Source organism: Mangifera indica, chromosome 2, assembly GCF_011075055.1.
Source record: "Mangifera indica cultivar Alphonso chromosome 2, CATAS_Mindica_2.1, whole genome shotgun sequence".
Classification (NCBI taxonomy): domain Eukaryota; kingdom Viridiplantae; phylum Streptophyta; class Magnoliopsida; order Sapindales; family Anacardiaceae; genus Mangifera; species Mangifera indica.
This window is the reverse complement of record NC_058138.1, coordinates 22,527,651-22,545,636: the sequence shown is the minus strand read 5'-3', so window position 1 is coordinate 22,545,636 and position 17,986 is coordinate 22,527,651. Positions and strand designations below refer to the sequence as shown.

At 32.2% G+C, this 17,986-nt stretch overlaps 3 protein-coding genes and 2 long non-coding RNA genes across 8 annotated transcripts; all 5 read right to left on the bottom strand.

Annotated features, from left to right (window-relative positions):
• Positions 1-518: 518 nt before the first annotated feature.
• LOC123208935 (nucleolar MIF4G domain-containing protein 1) lies at positions 519-7,399 on the bottom strand. Of its 4 annotated transcripts, none has more exons than XM_044626593.1 (14): positions 7,196-7,399; positions 6,870-7,114; positions 6,684-6,770; positions 5,759-6,581; positions 5,603-5,670; positions 5,136-5,218; positions 4,285-4,384; positions 3,985-4,070; positions 3,444-3,526; positions 3,194-3,321; positions 3,001-3,102; positions 2,179-2,472; positions 1,974-2,096; positions 519-1,173 (listed from the first exon to the last, which is right to left on the bottom strand). In XM_044626593.1, exons 3-14 carry the CDS (start codon positions 6,759-6,761, stop codon positions 793-795), a joined length of 2,349 nt encoding a protein of 782 aa, XP_044482528.1. In that variant the 5' UTR covers positions 6,762-6,770; positions 6,870-7,114; positions 7,196-7,399; the 3' UTR covers positions 519-792. The 4 variants fall into 4 exon arrangements, with proteins under 4 accessions (XP_044482528.1, XP_044482529.1, XP_044482531.1 ...); XM_044626594.1 differs by having other exon boundaries at positions 6,870-6,978; XM_044626596.1 differs by having other exon boundaries at positions 6,870-6,965.
• A 2,211-nt stretch (positions 7,400-9,610) lies between these two features.
• Positions 9,611-10,117, bottom strand: LOC123198014. The gene is made up of 2 exons (XR_006497952.1): positions 10,013-10,117; positions 9,611-9,864 (listed from the first exon to the last, which is right to left on the bottom strand). It is a non-coding gene; the product is annotated as an uncharacterized LOC123198014 (long non-coding RNA).
• Positions 10,118-10,751: 634 nt separating this feature from the next.
• On the bottom strand, positions 10,752-11,601 carry LOC123197458. The gene is made up of 2 exons (XR_006497880.1): positions 11,501-11,601; positions 10,752-11,002 (listed from the first exon to the last, which is right to left on the bottom strand). It is a non-coding gene; the product is annotated as an uncharacterized LOC123197458 (long non-coding RNA).
• Positions 11,602-14,137: 2,536 nt separating this feature from the next.
• On the bottom strand, positions 14,138-15,077 carry LOC123209766. The gene is made up of 2 exons (XM_044627904.1): positions 14,928-15,077; positions 14,138-14,845 (listed from the first exon to the last, which is right to left on the bottom strand). The coding sequence occupies exons 1-2, from the start codon at positions 15,016-15,018 to the stop codon at positions 14,310-14,312; spliced, it is 627 nt and encodes a 208-aa protein (XP_044483839.1). The 5' UTR covers positions 15,019-15,077; the 3' UTR covers positions 14,138-14,309.
• Positions 15,078-16,412: 1,335 nt separating this feature from the next.
• Positions 16,413-17,171, bottom strand: LOC123209739 (inactive protein RESTRICTED TEV MOVEMENT 2-like). Its single transcript, XM_044627875.1, has 2 exons — positions 17,013-17,171; positions 16,413-16,939 (listed from the first exon to the last, which is right to left on the bottom strand). Exons 1-2 carry the CDS (start codon positions 17,101-17,103, stop codon positions 16,518-16,520), a joined length of 513 nt encoding a protein of 170 aa, XP_044483810.1. The 5' UTR covers positions 17,104-17,171; the 3' UTR covers positions 16,413-16,517.
• Positions 17,172-17,986: the final 815 nt, after the last annotated feature.

Below are 17,986 nucleotides of genomic sequence, written 5' to 3'. Positions count from 1 at the left end.
CATACATTTTACATCAGCTCAAACAAAGTTTAAGCTTTCCTGTGAGAAATTAGAAATAACAAGACAAATTGAACTCCAAAACTTGGGCTTGGCACAAGCAGCCGCTAGAATGCAATAATTAAAATTTACATATAAGCTGTCTATCCACCAATTGTATCAGAATCTTTGTAGAACCTTGTTGATGGGCTGACATGGAGCTCAGTGGTTTTCACAGATTAATTTTTTAAACCTAGCAGTTTGCATCGAACCCTAACCCAAATTAAAATTGTGTCAAGATAATAGAGATTTGAGCCGGTACAAGTTATTTTTTTTAAAGAAAAAATACATAAATCAGTATGAATTCAAACATGACTGGATTTAACCTAAATTCTTGTTAAAAAAATCAACCTGAATTTTTTTATACCATGTCAGGTTAACCCGTATCAACTCTAGAATTTATCACCTCGGAGACATCATATAAATGAAATGCATGTAATGCATCTTTTGTCTACTTAACACAATAATATAAACACGTATCATGGACAAACTGCACGAGGACTTTCTCTTCTATAATTGGTAAAAGAAAATGTTTAATACTGAAGAAGAAAATGAATTGTTCACCAGAAATATGACAAAAGAAGATAAGACAGAATGAATTGTTTGAATCAAATACATTCCTCCATGTCAAAATGAATAACTCATTCTGGTAATTCTGAAAAAATTGCTACTTCCTGAAAGAAACTGACTACTAAATAGGCAAAATTGAACTACAAAATCTGGGCTTGGCATATATAATTAATGTACTGATCAAACTCACATAAGAACAGGTACATATTTAAGAACTTTCTTTACGATCTTGAATTTACTAGTGAGTTCTTTGTTAGCTCTCACAACATACTCTTTCATGAAAAACATTATGCCATCTCGAAGAATTTCAAGATCGGGGTTGACAGATATTCGATCAAAAATTTTTGATACGAGATCATCAGGATACTCAAATATGTATTCAAATAGCATCCTAAAATGCACAACCCTTTTCTTGTTTAGCACAATGGAGCTGCTGAAGTCGACAGGTTTCAAAACCCCAAGTGAGAGATTGAACGACGCAATCATATCTGCCACAAACTTGGCAAGGTGCATTGATTTTATAAGTGGCATTGACTCCAGCTCATTGAAGTAGTCCCAAATGCAATACTGTAAACATACCAGAAAAGGAAGATTGGAGGAGAGAAAAATTAAATTAAATGCGATCACAGCAATAGAATCTCAACAATCTCAAAGGCTTCAATTAAAATGACTTGCTTAAAACATGAATTTTCGATAACCGAAATTCACAACTTCATGCCATGTAAAGTTTATTAAATATGATTTCAGATCACTCTAAAAATGAAAAGTCTAATAGTGGTTTCTCTATTGACTCTCCTAATAACAACCCCTCCAACAGGTATAACCTGGTAAAAGATTTTGTATCACCCAGCAACACGAAAGGAGATAAACCAACCTCAGTTTTGCATCCACAACAAAACTAAAATAATGTCTAATGAATTTATAGAGTTAAGATAAGAACCAACAAGGAAGTATAGAGACATGAACTTGATCTACACTAAGATCCTAAAATTTATACTACTATGAGTTTTCACCATAGTAACTGGAAATAAAACTATATTATGACTTTACCATTAATCATGACTAGAGGTATAAATTAGTGGACTCAGGTCAGGCCCCATAAAGAGTTCTTAATATCTTGCTCTGCTTCATTTTAGATAAAATATGTTGACAAAATTATAGTGTATTTTTTGTACACTTGACAGACAAAACCTCGGTAATATTTGATGACACAGTACCTAGGATACTTCACAAATTTATAAAAGTCATTTATTATTTCTTATTCTCTTCCTTTAGTTCTTTTGTGATCAACTGAAGTAATAATTACTTGTGTATCGATATAGGTTTGTTACCCTATAAAATGTTACTCAAGAAATGCAGAGTTATACCTGCAAGGTAAACTTGTGATTTTTGTCGTGCTCACACAACTTGGATGCCAGTATTGTGTAATATTTATTGAAATGTTTCTCATGCAAACAGCACACTAGAAGAACCCGTATAATCTCTCGGTCCTGTAGACAAATAAAACCAAAATTAAGCAAAAAATTATATGGAGTTGAAAAATAATTAAGAAATAAAGCGCAATATACCCACCTGCTTTGCAGGCAAATCCAGTCTTAAAAGCTTCTCAATTGTATCGATGTAATCCTCTCCAGTCATTATAATACAAAAGATTGCCTTTCTATTTTCAGTATTCATTCCCATAGCAGCAGCAAGCTGCAGCATTTTCTGGGCTTCAAGAACCTCTTTGTCAATTGTTCTAGCAACCTCTACTTCATTTTCTGCTTGGGCTGCCGTATCCCCAGACAACCACCACTGACCCTTTTTGTCAGGATCAAGAAGCTTGCTCCATGTTAGTCCCCTTATTAAAATATCCTCAACTCTTAACTGCAAATATGAAGACATATTTCAATATAGAACAACAAAAACAACGTAAAAACCTAAAGCAAATAAACTATATGACGAATATTATTTAACAACTTCATATAGCAGCTAGTTACAACTTCAGTTTCTCATAATTGTCAAACAATGACAAGTAAGCACTACATAATTTCGTTGACCTTACAGATTGCTTCTTCCATTGTTGTCATGAACTATATCCAAACATATCAAGTTCATACGAGCAATAATAAGCATCAAGCTCAGCTTGACTGAAGTTTTCAGATTTGAAACAAAGACATGTATGATGTAAGAGATAATACTAACAAGAAGTTCTAGCATAGTTTTTAGGAGTGATTTGAATTCCCTTAAAGACACTTAAGTATAGCTAATTCTACCCAATCAATGTCGGATAGGTAAAGAGGTCAATGGAAAGTATCCTATCACTCCTGAAGCCATTCAAAATGGATAAGAAGAGGGAATTTAAAGCAAATGAAGACAATAAAAGAAATACTCTTAAGTCTTAACTAGCAATACCTTTTGTAGCCATTTCTTTATCCGTGTGTGTTGCACAGTATCCTCCTTAGGCCTTTTTTTGTTGTTTTTGATGTCACATATGGTTTCAAGCATGAACTCCATCTGCATGAATAACAAAGCAAAGTATCTACAAATTAGCAACTAAAATAATAACAAAAACATTGAAAATTTGATATTTTTCAAAACAGCTTACTCTTTTGCTATTTATATTTTTCTGGCCATCTCCAGGGGAAGCCTTCAACTCGTTTACCTTATTCTGAACACTAAGAATAAAATCTTTCATAGCAACAGGATCATCGCCCCTTATTTTTATGCCACAGCCTATTCAATCAATACCAGTTCCAATTAAAAAAATGATACAGGTCTTAAACTCATAAATGATATTCTGCTTGTTGCTTCTATTAAAAAATTGAAACCAGAGACAGACAGAGAACAGGGCTTACATTGCAAAATTGTCAAGATGGTAGAGACATCAATCTCTGCTAAACGCTTGCTCAACGTGATGAGAAAGTCATATATCAACTCACTGTAAAACAAGATTAGAAGCTCAGCTATTAAACTAGGGTTTTCTAACATTTTAGAGCCCTATTTGGTCATGCTAGGTGAAACAGATTGGAATCAACATTCTAGGGTAAAGCTCGTAAGATATACCGTACATCAAGCACCAATCTTAATGCCCAAAGGAAGCTTAATTCTGGCACTTTAATATTAATGTTGTGGCAGACACCAAGCAGTTGGTACTTAACTAAGGGGGTCATTTGAAAGCACAAGGGATATTCTTGGTTCTAACCTAGTTTTGAGGCATATGGCTCCAGTTAGATCTTCACTGTCTAAAACAGTTGGAGTTGGAGACTCCGGGCAGTTGCCAGACACATGATCATGGTCTCACATCCTAAAGATCTATTTTCAAAGAAAAGTCATTTTTATGAAGAAGAGATGCTGTCCAAGCAAAGTCAGGCAACCCTGTTAGAGCAGATTGCTCACCTTGAGAAAACTCCAAATATGCATAAGTAGGAGAGCAGAAGAGTAAGATTTCGCAAGGAAATATTGTCCTTTTTGAGGTACTCATTCTGTGAAAAGATAAAAAAGGTGCTTTCAGTTGATTAGTATAATTCAGTTAACAAAAACTTTGACATTCCTAACAAGCAAACAGCTGAAATGATAATAAACTTGGAAGGTTTCCACTTTGAAGTGTAAATAGTTAATTTATCTTGAGAATAATTACAAATCAAAACAAACCACTTTGAATAGTGATAATAATTGTTTAAAATTTGTAAGGCAAACCTCAAAAGACTGAGCAAGTGAAGCCATAAGCTTTGCACTGAAGTCAATTCCTAACAAACATGCCAAGCCTGCAACAAAAGCTGCAAAAACAGCAGCATACCTAAACAGAGAACATTTAAAAGGTCAATTGCATATAGAACTCCAATAACAAGCAAAAAAGAGTAAAAGAGACTATCCAAAAGTGCACCAAAATAACTTGATGTTACAATCACAATAAAATTATATGCCTAAGTGTTGTCAAACAGTTCCCCAGAATAAAATATATTTTCGTCAACAAAAATAAGTTGAAATAACAGCCACATATAACGTTTTAAAAATGGAAGTTCACAAATTATTTGAACACAAAAATAGGCTGATTCTCTACATCACTATCCCATAGTGCATGGTGTAAAATAGAACTGATAATATTTCTTTATCTGACATGTCATACATCTATGTACATAGATTTACATTAACAAGTGATTAAATTTCATAGATACTTGTAAAGGCCAAAAGAACCACAATGTGTCAACTGACTCATGTCATAAAAACCAATCACAGTAATTTAGAAATTTTCAACTGAATCATGATCTAGCCATCAATCAGAGGGAATATCAGAGAACATAGGGTCATTGTAAAACAGTTCAAAAGATTTGTTACCAGCACAAACAACACATTATTGCATCATTAATCCAATAAAATGTCTTCAGTTTAAGAAAGCAGGAGATATGAGAAAATCAATAGCTAGAGAAGAAATAAATAATCTATGACAATAATTTATATTCAGATATACTTCATGACTCCTAAAGGTGAAATTGATAAAGAAACGGGATAAGGAGACATTGAATTAGAATATAAAGTAATCTCTTAACTGTTCATTGCCACGAGGACCGGTAGAACAAGAAGCCAACAGCTCCTCACTGATAATCTTAGAACCAACACTGCGGCCAACAGACTGCAAACAGGTAAGATGGAAGAGTTAAGTTATAATTCTTGATCGGCAACTTCATTCAATGTATTTGAATTATATAGAAATGGATATTTGATCTAGAACTTTCAATGCACCCACAACCAAATACATCAGTAATTTGGCCTCAGCACAGCCACTAAGCAGCCACCAAAGAACAATGTTCTACCTATGCTGGACTCACAGATCAAAAAAGTTGGATCACATGATTATAATAATTTCAAAAGCTAAGTCCCTTTAAGTGGTGATAGCATTTAAGAGTAAGTCTACTACAACAATGGTTTCCATCATCCCCCCAATCAGATTACAAAATGAAATTATATAGAAAAGTAAAGAGAAACAAACTAGGATATAATTAAAATGACAACGTACAAGAAAGACTGTTGACATTTCTCCTGTAATTGATTCCACATTAGATTCAGACAATCTATTCAAAAGACCTGAAACATTTTGAAAAATAGAAACCATGTCAAGTTTCAATTTCAAGATAGAGACTCCAAAATTCACCCAAAACTTCAATTTTCATACCTCGAACCCTTCTACGGATTTGAGTATGCTCTTCTGACTCATTTCCTGCACGTGATCTCAAGTGAGGAGGAACATACCTTACACTGCTTTCCAATGTGGGTTCCCTGGCAGTACTTTCCACCAAAGCCACCTCTGCATCCTGAGTTTCCACAGGATTGGAGACAGCACCAGCAGTCTCAGAGACCACATTGTCTTGTGCTTGCTCTGACAACTTTTTTTTCTTCCTCTTTCGCGAACCTATCTTGGTAGGAACTTCTTCCAAAGCCACATCTGCGCCATTGGTTTCCTCTGACTTGGGCATTTCAACTTCTAAATCACCTTCACTCTCACCTTCTAGTTCCTGTTCCAATGACTTTTGCTTCTTGCGTTTCTTCTTGGCAGGTTGTTCTTCAGCCTTGGAATTATCTTCTTCTTCCACGGAGGAATGGAAAACAGATGGAATTCCTTCAAACAAAACATTTAAGGCATCATCCTCTCCCCTTATTTTTCCATTTTTCACCTTGAGTTTCTTTGCAAGTTTCTTCTCTAATTCCAAATCTTCCTCTGCACTTATGCTAGAATTCGGCACATCCAATTTAAGAAATTCTTCAAACTTTGTTTTCCGAGCTCCCTTATCGAGATCCTTCTTTCGTCTCTTTGTTTTCTTAGATGATGTAGACTCCTTTTGGCACAAACAATTCAACTTCACTTCATCTTCTTCTGATAAAATCAATTCCTTCAAGCTCTGATTTTCCTCAGAATTAGTCTGCGCGAATAAACCTTGTGATTTTTTCCCATGTTTTAACTTAACATCCTTGTTTATTCTCTTCAATTTCTGGGATTTCTGCAATAAGCATTAAAATCATATAATACAATTCCACAATCAATTTGTAAATACAAATATCACAAAATATTTTCAACAAATAAACAGTATATTTTCTCAAACCTGATGCTCCATCCAAGCTTGGTGCTTTCTTTGATTCTTAGCTAATCGAGCTTCTTTCCTTTGATCACGACGACCCATATTGTTTCTCTATCGAGCAATCAACAAAACAAATACAATTATGTTTTTTTACTTCTCAGAAACAAAAAAACAGAACCAAGATAATTAGAATCAGAACAGTATGCTTACCCTTTCTTTCCTATGTAATAATAAACTCCTAATTCGAGTTACGGCATTCTTGTGGTGGCCGGCGATGATGTCTTTACGCAGAGTGGCAGTGTAACGCTGAAGAAGAGTGCTGGAATTAGGGGTTCGGCGTATGTTAAAAATTTTGCCTTTAAGGTTAACAAAAATATCAGAAGCCCCCCATGGGCAGGGAGATAGTTGTTGGATGTTTTGTATTTAATCCGGGATAAAAGAGTACAGTTTATGACCTATCAAGTGGCCTGCCGTTTGTAAGCCGTTAAAATCAGGGTTTAAAGGGAATTTAAGTCAATACCAAATTAAAACCCTACCGATTGAAATCCACAGCCACTAGAGCCCAATTTGGCCGCGAGCTATGGCATTCTGTGTTTCACTTCCGCTGCGTAAAGCGGCGGCTCTTGTCGACGAAGGTAAGCCAGCTTTTTGCTGCCACCAGGCCAAGCTCACTTAAATTGGTCTTTGTCGTTAAATTCGGTTGTTGAATTTCTCTGGAAAGAGCTTAACCATTTATTAGAACTGAATTGAGAATCAGAGTTTGAGTTTTTGTTTTATTTATTTATTTATTAATTAAAATACAAATGTGCTTGCTGACACCCAATAATAATTATGTAAATAGGTGGTTCGAGTTTTATTTAATTAAAAATTTTAAATTAAATATAAAATAATAATTAATCCAATATAAATTAATATCTTTTTATATATCTAATTTTCCGACCAAATCCTTTTATTCAGCTCCCACGTAAATTGAGAAAATTATTTTTTACATTGTTTAGCATGTTATAAATAAAGCAATGACAATTTGAAGCACAAATTGACCTTATTTTTGTTGGATCAAACTGTCCACTGGGAGTTTTTATACACGTTTCGTGGCATTTCATCGTGGACGTATAAAGTTTATATCTATTCCATAAAATCTTCTTTGATTGAGAATTCAAAAATTAGCTCTTGTAATCTCTCTTCTATGATTCATTTGATAAGTACTCAATGTTCTCTCTAGGGCTGAGCAAATCATCTATTCGAAACCAAAATTGTCGGATAACTGGCTCTCAATTTCAATTCCTACCGAGAATTAATAGGAATAAAATAAGTCTTAAATAGTAATATATTAGAACCAATATGTTTCGAATTTAATACTGATTCTTCTCTGTAGAGAACCATAACAGACTCAAGTGTTTTATATATATATATATATAAAGTAAAATGTTTAATGAAAGACCTCAAGAGTTAGTAAAACTGATAAAACAGTAGAACTTTTAAAATGAAGATCTGAGTTTAAACTTTTGTCACGCTTATGAAATCTTGACTTATCTGATGTAATAATTATAAGTTAGGTTATTATAATCTAAGTTTATTTGTCTGTATTGAGTCCTCAGTCATTTGATAAAAAAAAAAAAGCTTAATGGAAATATAATAAGTTGAAATATTTACCCATAGGCATTAAGAAAACAAGGGCCAGGGCGCAGAGGATAAATATATGAAGCTTCTTCATATTTACAACTCTCAAACAGAAGAAATTTAGGATATTAATGTTGAGAATTCTATTATTTATATTGAGGGATTAACCAAGGGTGCCAAGCAATCAGATGGTACCCTAATTAACGAGAAAGACATACATGCCAAGTCTGTCTTAAAAATATATGGCTAGAAAATCTCAAACTTCTTCATATTTCCAAATCTCATACCGGATAAATTTGTGATATTAATGTTGGGAATTATATTATTTATATAGAGGAATTAATCAATTGTGTCAATCAATTATCTAATATCCTGACCCCAAGATTAACATAATTAGTAAAGTATTAGAATTTTTAAAATGAAAATTTAGATTTAACTCCCTATCATATTTATGAAATTTTAACTCATCTAATGTAGTAATTATAGATATGATTATTATGTTTTGAATTTATCTATTTAATAACTACAGAAGAGATCCCGCTTAACCTAAAACAAAAAAAAAAAAGCTAATATCCTAATTAGTAAGAAAGATACACATGCCAAGTAAGTCTTACTAAGATATGGCTAGAAAATCTCAAATTAATGACTCATTTAAAAATTAACTTAAATATTAAAATAACAACACTATAAATTAAATTTCAGCATTGATTTTTTTTGGTTACTTATATATAAGAAAATATAAATACAGATTTTCGGATAATTTATGAATAAGTTTTAAAAGGTTTTTATGATATACCGAGGATGTGGGTATTCATGAAATAAAAGTTATAACAAATATTGCAAAATAGATAAAATTGGGGTTCAAGTGACCTAGATTATTATTATTATTATTATATACATGTAGATTATTGGCAGAGTTTAATGTTGACTAAATTAGTATTGAGTAAAGATTTGTGTATAATTTTGTATATAAATAATAATGCGTTATTATATAATTAAATAATTAATAATTAAAAATTAAAAATAAAATAACATCTAATCGCATAGTAATATATCATTATTTCTATAAATAATTGTATTTATTACTATTTTATTATATGTATAAATTTATTACTTTGTTTCACCCAAACCAATATGTCTAGTAGAGTTGTTTTATTATTTTAATATTTTTTAAACTCTCTTGTTACAGTAAATATATTTACTAATTAATTATTAAATCATTTACATAAAAAAATGTATTTATATATTAAAATTTGTATATTTAAGATAAATCTTATTATGATTCTTGTTCCTTAAAAAAATCATAAAATAATTCTCACATCATATAACTCTTACACATCAATATAAATAAATCTTTTTATTCTTATTTGGACTCTCACATAAGTTGGGGAAATTGCCCTTTAAATTGATTAATCGCATAATAGAAAGCAGACACAATTTGATCCATACCCACAAAGTGATGTTATTTTATATGGAGGATATTGTCCCCTGTAAAGTTGTACACACGCAGGATGGCATTTTGTCGGGTCATTGCAACCCAAGCTTGGTTGTTTCGGCAGCAGGCAAAATTTTGCTGCTTCGTTTTCTGTAAAAATAGTAGCATTGAAAAATGTATAGCTAAAAAATTAATCTATTAACTAAACAACTATTTAAATAAATTTAAAAAAAAAAAAGCCTATATAGATAAAGAAAGCAAGAGGCCTAATGGAAATATAATATGTTGAAATACTTACTCATAGGCATTGAAAAAACGAGGGCAAGGGTGAAGAGGAGAAAAATGAGAAACTTCTTCATATTTTCCCCAACTCTTAAAAATTGGAGAAATTGGGCGATATGTAATGTTGGGTTGGGAATTCTATTATTTATATAGAGGGATTAACCAATCAATTAGAAAATGTCCTAATTAATCACATGCCAAATAAGTCTTAAATATATATGGTAAGAAAAAACCACCATTAGTGACTTAATTTGGGATTTTAATTAAATATGACAGCAATTTGATTAGAGAGTTTTAATATTAACGTTACAAATTAATTTTCAAAGTTGATTTCTTGATGAACGTACCAGACTAAGCAACAAATGAATATTATGTAAACCATCTCCTCTCAGATTCTCTCTCAAGATATATAGAAAGTATCCGTAACATTTTGAATTGCAGGGACTGATTTGAAGCCAATAATATTCCTGCTCTTTGTTCTAGCTTTAACCATTACAAAACTAACTTAATTAATTATCAATTTAATTTATCTAATGTTAATGGCAAAGGTAATACTATATACATAAATAACGATGTATCATTATATGATTAGATATTATATTATTTTTAATTTTTAATTGTCTAATTATATAATAATACGTGATTATTTATATATAAAAATTATATAAATAATACTATTTTAATGGTAAAATATGTTTTTTTTTTAGTGTAACTTTAGTACATTTCCACAAGGGAGAATCTAATTGCACAACATATCATTTTCATGCCATTACGATAAATAAATCTTTTTATTCATATTGTGACTGCCACAAAGGTTGGGAAATTGCCCTTTAAATTAATTAGCATATTCGAAAGCAAAGGCAATCTGATGCACAAAGTGATCTTATTATTTTTGGATCATATTGCCGACTGAATAAAATTTCACACGCGAAATAGCATTTTTTCGGGTCGCTGCAATCCAAGCCTGGTTTTAGGGGCAACAGACAGAACCTTTCTGCTTCATTTTCTGTACAAATAAAACCACACGTTACTAATTTGTAGACACTTATGAGGGATCCGACCGCCTAACACAGATTGTGAAAACAAACCATCAAAAATTAAAAATAATTAATTTACAAAATTAAAAAAATAAAAATTTATATAATATGACACATTAGCCTTTAAAATCCCCTATAGACATGATCCATGACTTTGCTTTTTTACGACCAGTAAAACCTATTCTTACGGATTATATACGGATTTTAAATGACTTATAATATATACGGATTAAGACAATATTAATAATAAAAGATGATACTACTGAATAAGATAACAAATAACTTAAAGCGTGAAATTTAGAATACTAGTAAGAATTAAAAAGCAAAACACCCGTTACAAGGTGAAAAATATATAAATAAAAAATTAATCTATTAATCGAACAATTAATAAATAAATTTTCAAAAATATAGATATAAATAAATAAGGAAAGATGCCAAATGGAAATATAATATGTTGAAATTTATACCTCTAGGCATTAAAAAAACAAGGGCAAGGGTGAAGAGGATTAAAATTTGAAACTTGTTCATATTTTCCAACACTTAAACTGGAGAAATTGGTGATTTATGTCTTGGGAATTCTGTTATTTATATAGAGGGATTAACCAATAGTACTTTGTCACTTTAAATGACTTACCATTTGTAGATTGAGACAATATCTACAATAAATTATAGCATCATTAAATAAGATAACAAACAGTTTCAAATATAAAATTTACAAAGTGAAAAATATATAGCTAAAAAATTAATCTACTAACCAAACAACTTATAAATAAAATTTTAAAAATATATATAAAAAAAAATAAAGCAAGATGCCTAATGGAAATATAATAAGTTGAAATACTTACCCATAGACATTAAAAAAACAAGGGCAAGGGTTAGGGATGACAATTTGAACCCGATTTTAGGAACCCTGACCTTAACAAGGAGGGGATTCTCCGATAAAAAAAGAGAAAGGGAGGGATAGGGACAAAAAAAATCCTCGTAATCAGGGACGGGTCGGGGATGGGGATACATATATCCTCGCCCCGCCAATCTGATATATTAATATAATTATTTTTTAACTATTAAATTCTATAAACTTTTACATTATGATTTATTAAAACTATAACTTTAATTTTACTAATTTTTGAATTATCAATTATCAGTTTTTACTAATTTCTAAACTATTAATCTAATATATTAGAAAAAACCCAGAGTCTCATTATCATAAAATGCAAATGCACTAAATTAATTATATTTCAACTTCAAAACTTAGTTAGCCAACCTTGATGTTTGACATGTAAGTGGATTTCGATTTTCTAATATATTTTAATTAGTTTAATATTTTTAATTACAAATTCATTAGTATTTCCTATATAAGTTGCTTTTAAATTAATTTTGCTTTTAAAATTGATTATTGCAGGTTAGTTTTTAAAATATTGCTTTGTATCAACATGAAGAATTAATGATAATATCAACAAGAAGAGCTACTAATAAAGAGATTGATTATTATATATTATTAGATTTTGTAAAAACTTTGTTTTTGAACTAAAATAACAATGAATATTTTGTAGCTCTTGTAGCAAGCGATATTTTGGAAAATATGATTTATTTTATTTATTGAAATACAGGAAGAAATTAAAATTTATATTTACAGGTATAAGGAGGAGATTTTTCCCCGTGGGGACGAGGAAGTAGGGTTGGACTCGAGCCGAGCTAGCTCGAGCTGGTTCGGTAGATTTTTTTTTTAAATTTTTTATACAAAACGACGTCGTTTTGATCCATATATATATTAAAAACGATATCGTTTTGATATGAAAAATGAGTCGAGTTGAGCAAAAACGAGCCGAACTCGAGTCGAACTGAGTTGAGCTTGAGTCGAGCTCGAGCCGAACTCGAACCGCCCATAAATAAACCGAGCCGAGCCCTAGCTGGCTGCGAGTCGAGCTCGGCTCGACTCGAATCTAGCCCTACGAGGAAGGGATGGAGAGGGGGTTTTCCTTTGCGTGGACGAGACAAAGATTATTTGTTATCCCCGTAATGAGGACGAGGATTGATATCCCCTCCCGCCCCTATAAACTGAAGAAATTTGTGATATTGATGTTGGGAATTCTAGTATTTATATTGAGGGAATTAATGAGTAAATCAAGTGAGAAAGAGATACATGCCAAGTAAGTGTTTGAGAATATGCATTCCAAACAAGTTTTACTGGTAGAAAATCCCAAATTAATGACCCATTTAAAATTAATTTAATATTATATCATATCATCTCCATTAAAAAGTTTTCAATTATAAAACTGTTACAAATTAATCTTGTACGTTAATTATTAATTTTTGTTACTTGATAGACGTATTAAATTAAGCAGTGAATGAATATATAGACAGTCACATTATTCATGGCTTTCATCTTTCTGCCATTTGCGGTAGGCCTCAAATTCTTCATGTCTTTCCTTGGAAGACCTATCAATTGATGGGTATAAGTATGACTCGATCCCTATGTATGATAGATTATATCAAGATCGGCCGATTTGACCCACTGTCTAGAGTCTAAAAATGCCCAATTACCTCAAAGAAAAATAAAATTTGTTATGGGTTTAGAAATTTCCATGAGATTTCTTGAAGGCTTTTTGGTTTTTTATAAGGGTTTTACAGCTTCAAGTACTCCTTTCTTCATGTCTCGAACTTGAAGAATAGTTGGAAGAGGACAGGTACATCCATGCCGTTTTGCTTGGATTTCATTACAATGTATCTAGACTGGATTCAGGTCGAGATCCCACCAAATGATTGGTCTGTGTGTTAATTAATCTAATTGGTGAATTAAACCAATAATATTAATATAAAATAATTAAAATTTTAAAATTATGTTTTACCTATATTATATTAGTATGATGTTATATTATATTAATATAATAACCAAATCAATTTCATCTAATAATTAAATTATAGTTTAATACTATTTATTAAATTCAATATATGGGTTAATTTTATTTTAATAGTTAAAACATATTTTAATTTTATTCTAAATTGGATTCGGTATTGATTTTGGATTGGACTTGTACTGGGATTTAATGCAGTGTTTTGTTATTCTATTTTCTTATCATTTCTTACTAACGAATGAAATATTATTGTACAATAGCATTATTTATTCAGTCATCCTTTATAATTTAAGTAAATTAATATATACAATATTTCTTCCTCAAATCCAATCTCCTGCGTCTGCCCGTGGAGTTGATTCCATTTCAACACATTAATATTCAAAGAACTAAAATTAAGAACCGGAATTAGACCGTCAAGAGTTCAGTCCTCAATTTGAAAAGCTCGGCGATATTTGTAGGCAACGAAGGCCCCGACACTCACCACCACCACCAACGCCGCCACTGCCCCCAGTTTCAGCGCTGTTTTTCTACTCATTTTAAGCCCTGTGACTAAACTTGTGATCCCGGCTGCACATTCTGTGGGCTTTCTGATGGTGGTCCCCCAAGCAGCAATATTATCATCCTTCTCAATCTTACCGCCTGATTCTTTAGACCCTAACCCATTAGTCTCGTTATCTCGATAATTAATCGGCTGTTTCGGGTTTTCATTTTCTTGATTTCTTTGAGGTAATGCAGGTTGGTCGTGAGGTGTCTCGAAGGAAGAAGTTGTCTTTCGCAGTGTTATGTAAAGAATTCCACCTGAAAATTTAGCATGAATATCACCCAGGTTCAAATCTTTGGAGAGATTTATTCTTTTACTAAAGCGGCTCTTTCGATTGTCGTCCAAAAAACGTTCTCCGCTGATTGTTAGGAGACCATCTCTGTTGATTTGAACCCTCAGCTGATGTTTCTTGAAACCTATATATATTGAAAACCGAATTAAGGTGGCATGAATTAAAATATTGATTTATTGTAAAATTAATTAGTTCTTTGAATGTACCTTCGAGATGGACTTGGAGAATGTGTTGGGTTTCCTCTCTCCTCCATGTGCACAAGGGTTCAAAATCCTCGTAGGAGATCTTTGTGGCCATGAAATTTGTGAAGCTAGCTTTGATTGATCTTGGATTTCCTGAAGGAATGTGTTAAGGAAATCTCGACTGAAAGATATGTGTCCCTTCATGCTCCTGTTTATGGTTTTTATATGTAGTGTGACAGATTGTTCATCCGGAGGTTTCTTTGTGGGGAATTATTCCTTCACCAAACCTAAGGATATGTGCGTTTAAGGGTATTTACTTACAGTTGTATTATCCTCTTGAATGGGAAAGCCAATAATCCGACTGTAGGTTATCACTTTTCTTTTCTTGACTTTAGGCATGTTCTTAGTGCTGGCAGTAAAGATGCTAATAAATTGATGTGTTATTATATAATAATTTAATGATTTTAATATTAATATACATAATTTTATTCATAAGTTATACTATAAAATCTCACCCCTTATATTTTCTTAAATTACAAGAATTCTCTCAAAACTCCCTTCTCTACATATTATTAAAATTCTGTTAAATTTATTTTTTTTTTCTTTCAGAGAAAACACTAAAAGTAATATTGTGGATACTTATAATGATTGTTAATTTTGATATCAATAATGATATATTATTATTTAATTATAAATTTAAAATAATTTAATTATATACTGATATATCATTATTAATATTTAAATTAATATTGATTATAAGTATACTTGGTTTTATTGAAACACTAAACATCCTAAATTATATAGATATTAAAGGAAAAAACCTTGGTGATTTAAGGTAGACTGCAGTTAAATTTTTTTATTTTATGAATTAGGGGTAAATAAATAAGATGTTTAATTGGTTTTGGAGTTGAGGGTACTTGGTTTAACTGGCAGGGGGGTGAGAGTAATATCCATATATGCATGGGGGTTTTATAGGTTTTTTTTTTTACATATAATGCTAAGCCGATCTAATTTAAACTGTAACTCGAATTTCATGTTCATCCATAATATAGTTCATCTACTGGAAGATAGTTTTTATATTGCCTTCAATGATATTGTTTACAATTCAAACAATCTCAAGTTAGAAGAGGCAGTGAGTCATGCCAATACTTGAACCGGTAAAACCGACAAGATTTGAGCACGGCCTATTGGAGCGCCCTGCAAAGAAAACTGATTGTGCTAGGACCTCCCCGGAAAGCCCTGGAGCCATTACAATATGGTTCACAAAAATTAAAAGTTAAAAAAAAATTATGAAGATTAAAAAATTAAAAATTTTTATATTTTTGTGGGTTAGTCACTAAACACACAGTCCAGCCTACAAAATGGTTCACGTTGGCACGACTGACAGACCCGTGGCACTTTGGCCTTACCATTTCAGTCTGGTTCGATACAATATGACCCATTATCACCACTAACTCTAGAGATTTTTTTTTTATAAATTTTGGTCAACAGCCAAATTCACTACCGGAGTGAAGGCAAATGAAGTTCATTTCAATAAATCATTCATCATCAACAATAATTTTCGTAGGATTGATTGAAATACGCCAGGATTAAGCAAATAGACAACAATGCGCTTTAAAAATGAAAAGACTGGCGAATTTTGTAGGCTATATATCCTCCAACAGTCACCGCCACCACTACACCAATCGCCGCCCCAAGTCGCCGTGCAGTACTTCCACCTTTTTCATTCCTCACGATCGAATCCTTCAGGGAAGTAAACCATCTTCTGGCGTTAATCCTTTCCAACGTTGCTACTCCACTACCTGTTGCGGGCTGACCACAGCTTCGTTTTTCATTTTCTTGAGTTTTCTTCGGCATTGTTATGGTAAGAATACCCTTTGATAACTTTGCACGAATCCCGTCTTTTCTGCAATCCTTTGGAGCGTTTACCGTTTTCTGAAATCCGGACGATTTACTTCCATCGATCGGACGTTTTCCTTTGATCGTCAGGACACCATTTCTGCTGATTTGAATCTTTAACTGGTCTTTCTCAAAACCTGTGAAAACATATTGACTTAATAACTGAAAAAATTCTGATTTATGTATTCAGTAAAAGATATATTTCCATACCTTTGAGATGGACTTCGAGAATGTATTGGTGTTCTTCTGTTCGCCATTTGCACATGGGTTCGAACTCCTCGTAAGAATCCTGAGTTTCCATTTATATCAGCTTAGCTATTGGTTGCTAATTTTTTCTTCAAAAGAAGTAAGAATCCTGAAGAACTGATATGTCCCTGTTTCTCCATTTCTTGGAATTGCTCTTATATGCAGTGAGATTTTGTATAGTAGGGTGGCATATGAGGTTTCTTTGGAGTTTAATAGAGAATGATTCCTTTTTTAATCCAAAAGAATTGATTTGCTTATGTTCTTGGATCATCTTTTCTCGTATTCTCCTCCAATCATGACTCAGACAAATTATATTTTGTTTTTGCTTTGCTTCGTTATTATGATTTGATGTGCGAGGAATGAGAGGTAGATCTCTCATAAGAAAATATAATTTGGATTTATATGATTTTGGATTATCCAATCTTAACAATGAACTGTCGGGTTGGGCCTCAGACGCTGACTCTTTTTCCTGAATGTTTGTTGACTGTCCAGTAAACTTCGACTTCTGAAATGGGAAATTGGTTCAAGCTAAAAGAGGTGTAAAAATTCATACTAGAAACCGAGACATAGTTGAAATGGACCCTCTTGTAGGCGCCTTTTCCTCATAATTGGAAAAGTTAGCTCCTTTTAATGTCAGCAAGCCTCATATTGGTGTTATTCAATAGAAAAACCACTAAAGAAATAATTAATTAAATTAGTTAAAAAGCTATGCATGCTACAATCAAGGAAATTATGAAACTGAAGTTGTTTTTAAGACTAAAGCAACAAGAAAGTCTCAGTAATCCCCCGATGGAATGCTCTTACATATTGCTTCTCTCAGGTCTATCCCATATTTCTTCTTGAAAATCCTTTGAATTTCATCCATGTCTGTCTCAGCTCTGCTCACAATCTCTGAAACCAATATGCAAATCAGAATGTAATTTGCTGTGATCTTCATC